Source organism: Octopus sinensis, linkage group LG24 (assembly GCF_006345805.1).
Source record: "Octopus sinensis linkage group LG24, ASM634580v1, whole genome shotgun sequence".
Classification (NCBI taxonomy): domain Eukaryota; kingdom Metazoa; phylum Mollusca; class Cephalopoda; order Octopoda; family Octopodidae; genus Octopus; species Octopus sinensis.
This window is the reverse complement of record NC_043020.1, coordinates 27,073,895-27,076,394: the sequence shown is the minus strand read 5'-3', so window position 1 is coordinate 27,076,394 and position 2,500 is coordinate 27,073,895. Positions and strand designations below refer to the sequence as shown.

Genomic DNA, 2,500 nt, shown 5'->3' with positions numbered 1-2,500 from the left:
ATCTATATATGGTCATTCCATTATGTTGAACCGTTAATCCCAACACATCCTCACCCCGTTCTCTTCCACTTTTTTTCCTATCAGCCCTTTCTGACGAAGAGCGTAGGCTCGAAACCCAGGCTTTTCCATTTTTTCCCGAACGTCAAAGTAATACACCTGCCTTCGTCAGGAGTGGCTGTGTGTTAAGTAGCTTGCTTCCTAATCACATGGTCCAGGGCTCAGTCCCACAGCGTGGCACCTTGGGCAAGTGTCTTCTACTATAGCCTCGGGCCGACCAAAGCCTTGTGAATGAAATTGGTAGAAGGAAACTGAAAGAAGCCCGTCGTATATATATATGTGTGTGTTTGTGTGTCTGTGTTTGACCCCCACCATTGCTTGACAACCGATGCTGGTGTGTTTACGTCCCCATAACTTAGCGATTCGGCAAAAGAAACCGATAGAATAAGTACAAGGCTTACAAAGAATAAGACCCGGGGTCAATTTGTTCGACTAAAGGCGGTGCTCCTGCATGGCCGCAGTCAAATGACTGAAATAAATAAAAGAGAGTGTATATATACACACACACGTGTATGTATGCATATATATAATATATATATATAACCTTAAATACACACATGATCTTAGGGTGCAATCTGAATTTACAACCTAAAACGAAGTGGTGTCAGCACGGTTGTTCGACACGCTAGAAATAGCAACAACATCTCTCTTAAATATAGCTTTTAAAAAATAAAACAAGTACACATTAAATACCGTAGTTCCTGATATACAAAACGACAGGATGGCCATCACCGGAGCGCTTTTGATCAAATACGTCTGCTCAATCCGGGTTAAGTGACGAGAATGCAATGTAATCCGTACAACAAGTGCTATTGATCTGAAGTTATCACTTGATGACTTTTATTTATAAAAACACATTATATACTCATTATTTATTAAATAATTTTTTGTTTTCGGAACGAAAAATGGACAAAAAATATTGAAGCAAATGCCATTTTCTACATCAAAATTGAAATTCTGGCATACTGGTGATATTTCACTTCTGTAGGCGAATTAATATTTCATAAAACAGGATTTGGCTATACATACATTCATACATGTACATATATATATACATATAATGTGCATATACATACATGTACATAGATATATATATACATATATATAATGTGCATATACATACATGTACATATATATGTGTATATATATATATATGTGCATATACATACATGTACATATATATATGTGTGTATATATATGTGCATATACATACATGTACATATATATACATAAGTATATCCATACATGTACATAAACATAAGTATGTATATACATACACACATGTACATATATATATATATACACATATATATAGATATACATACATGCATAGAAATTTAAGCAGTGAATTCTTCTGCTTAACCAAACCTATCTATCTATATATATACACAAACACATATATATATATACAACCCTAAGCACTGTGCTCTTTTCTTCCTACTTCTAAAACCTATATACATGCTCCAGCATGACTGTAACTTATAAAAGAACGTGTATATAGACTCACAGCATGAACACATATATATACGCATATAGATACATAATGTCTGTATTTTTATACAACTATCAAATGTATAAGAATGTTACCCACCCTCTACCCAGTCTCTCCTGGGCTTTCCTATGGTATCTGAAGAAGGACTAATCTCCGAAACGTCATAACTTTTACTCTTTCAATCCATCCATGAACATCATGCTAAAAATATTAAGTGTGAACATCTAGGATAGTTTTTTCCACAGTGGCCTCAGGCCAACCAAAGCCTTGTGAGTGGATTTGGTAGATGGAAACTGAAAGAAGCCCATCGTGTACGTGTATATATGTGTGTGTGTGTGTCTGTATTTGTACCCCTACACCATCGCTTGACAACCGATGTGGGTGTGTTTATGTCTCCATAACTTAGCGGTTCAGCAAAAGAGACCGATAGAATAAGTACTAGGCTTACAAAGAATAAATCCTGTTCAACTAAAGGCAGTTCTCCTGCATGGCCACAGTCTACTGACTGAAACAAATAAAAGAGTATGTATGTATATATATATATATTATATATATATGTGTATATATATATATATATATATATATATATTATATATATATATATATATATATATATATAGGCGCAGGTGTAGCTGTGTGGTGGGTAGCTTGTTTACCAACCACATGGTTCCGGGTTCAGTCCCACTGCGTGGCACCTTGGGCAAGTGTCTTCTACTATAGCCCCGGGCCGACCAATGCCTTGTGAGTGGATTCGGTAGACGGAAACTGAAAGAAGCCACTCGTATATATGTATATATATATGTGTGTATGTGTGTGTGTTTGTCCTCCTAGCATTGCTTGACAACCGATGCTAGTGTGTTTATGTCCCCGTTACTTAGCGGTTCGGCAAAAGAGACCGATAGAATAAGTACTGGGCTTACAAAAGAATAAGTCCCGGGGTCGAGTTGCTCG

The 2,500-nt window shown here is 36.5% G+C and overlaps 1 protein-coding gene across 10 annotated transcripts in view; it reads right to left on the bottom strand.

The window, feature by feature from the left end:
* LOC115223769 (RNA-binding protein 5) overlaps window positions 1-2,500 on the bottom strand; it is a 101,056-nt gene that overhangs the window by 89,926 nt on the left and 8,630 nt on the right. Inside the window, exon 1 of one of the 10 annotated variants that reach the window (XM_036512908.1) lies at window positions 751-801. The exons of the other annotated variants lie outside the window; for them this stretch is intronic. Coding sequence (XP_036368801.1) covers window positions 751-786 — 36 coding nt within the window. The 5' untranslated portion in view covers window positions 787-801. Of the gene's footprint in view, window positions 1-750; window positions 802-2,500 lie in introns of those variants that run through there. 10 annotated transcript variants of the gene reach the window in all.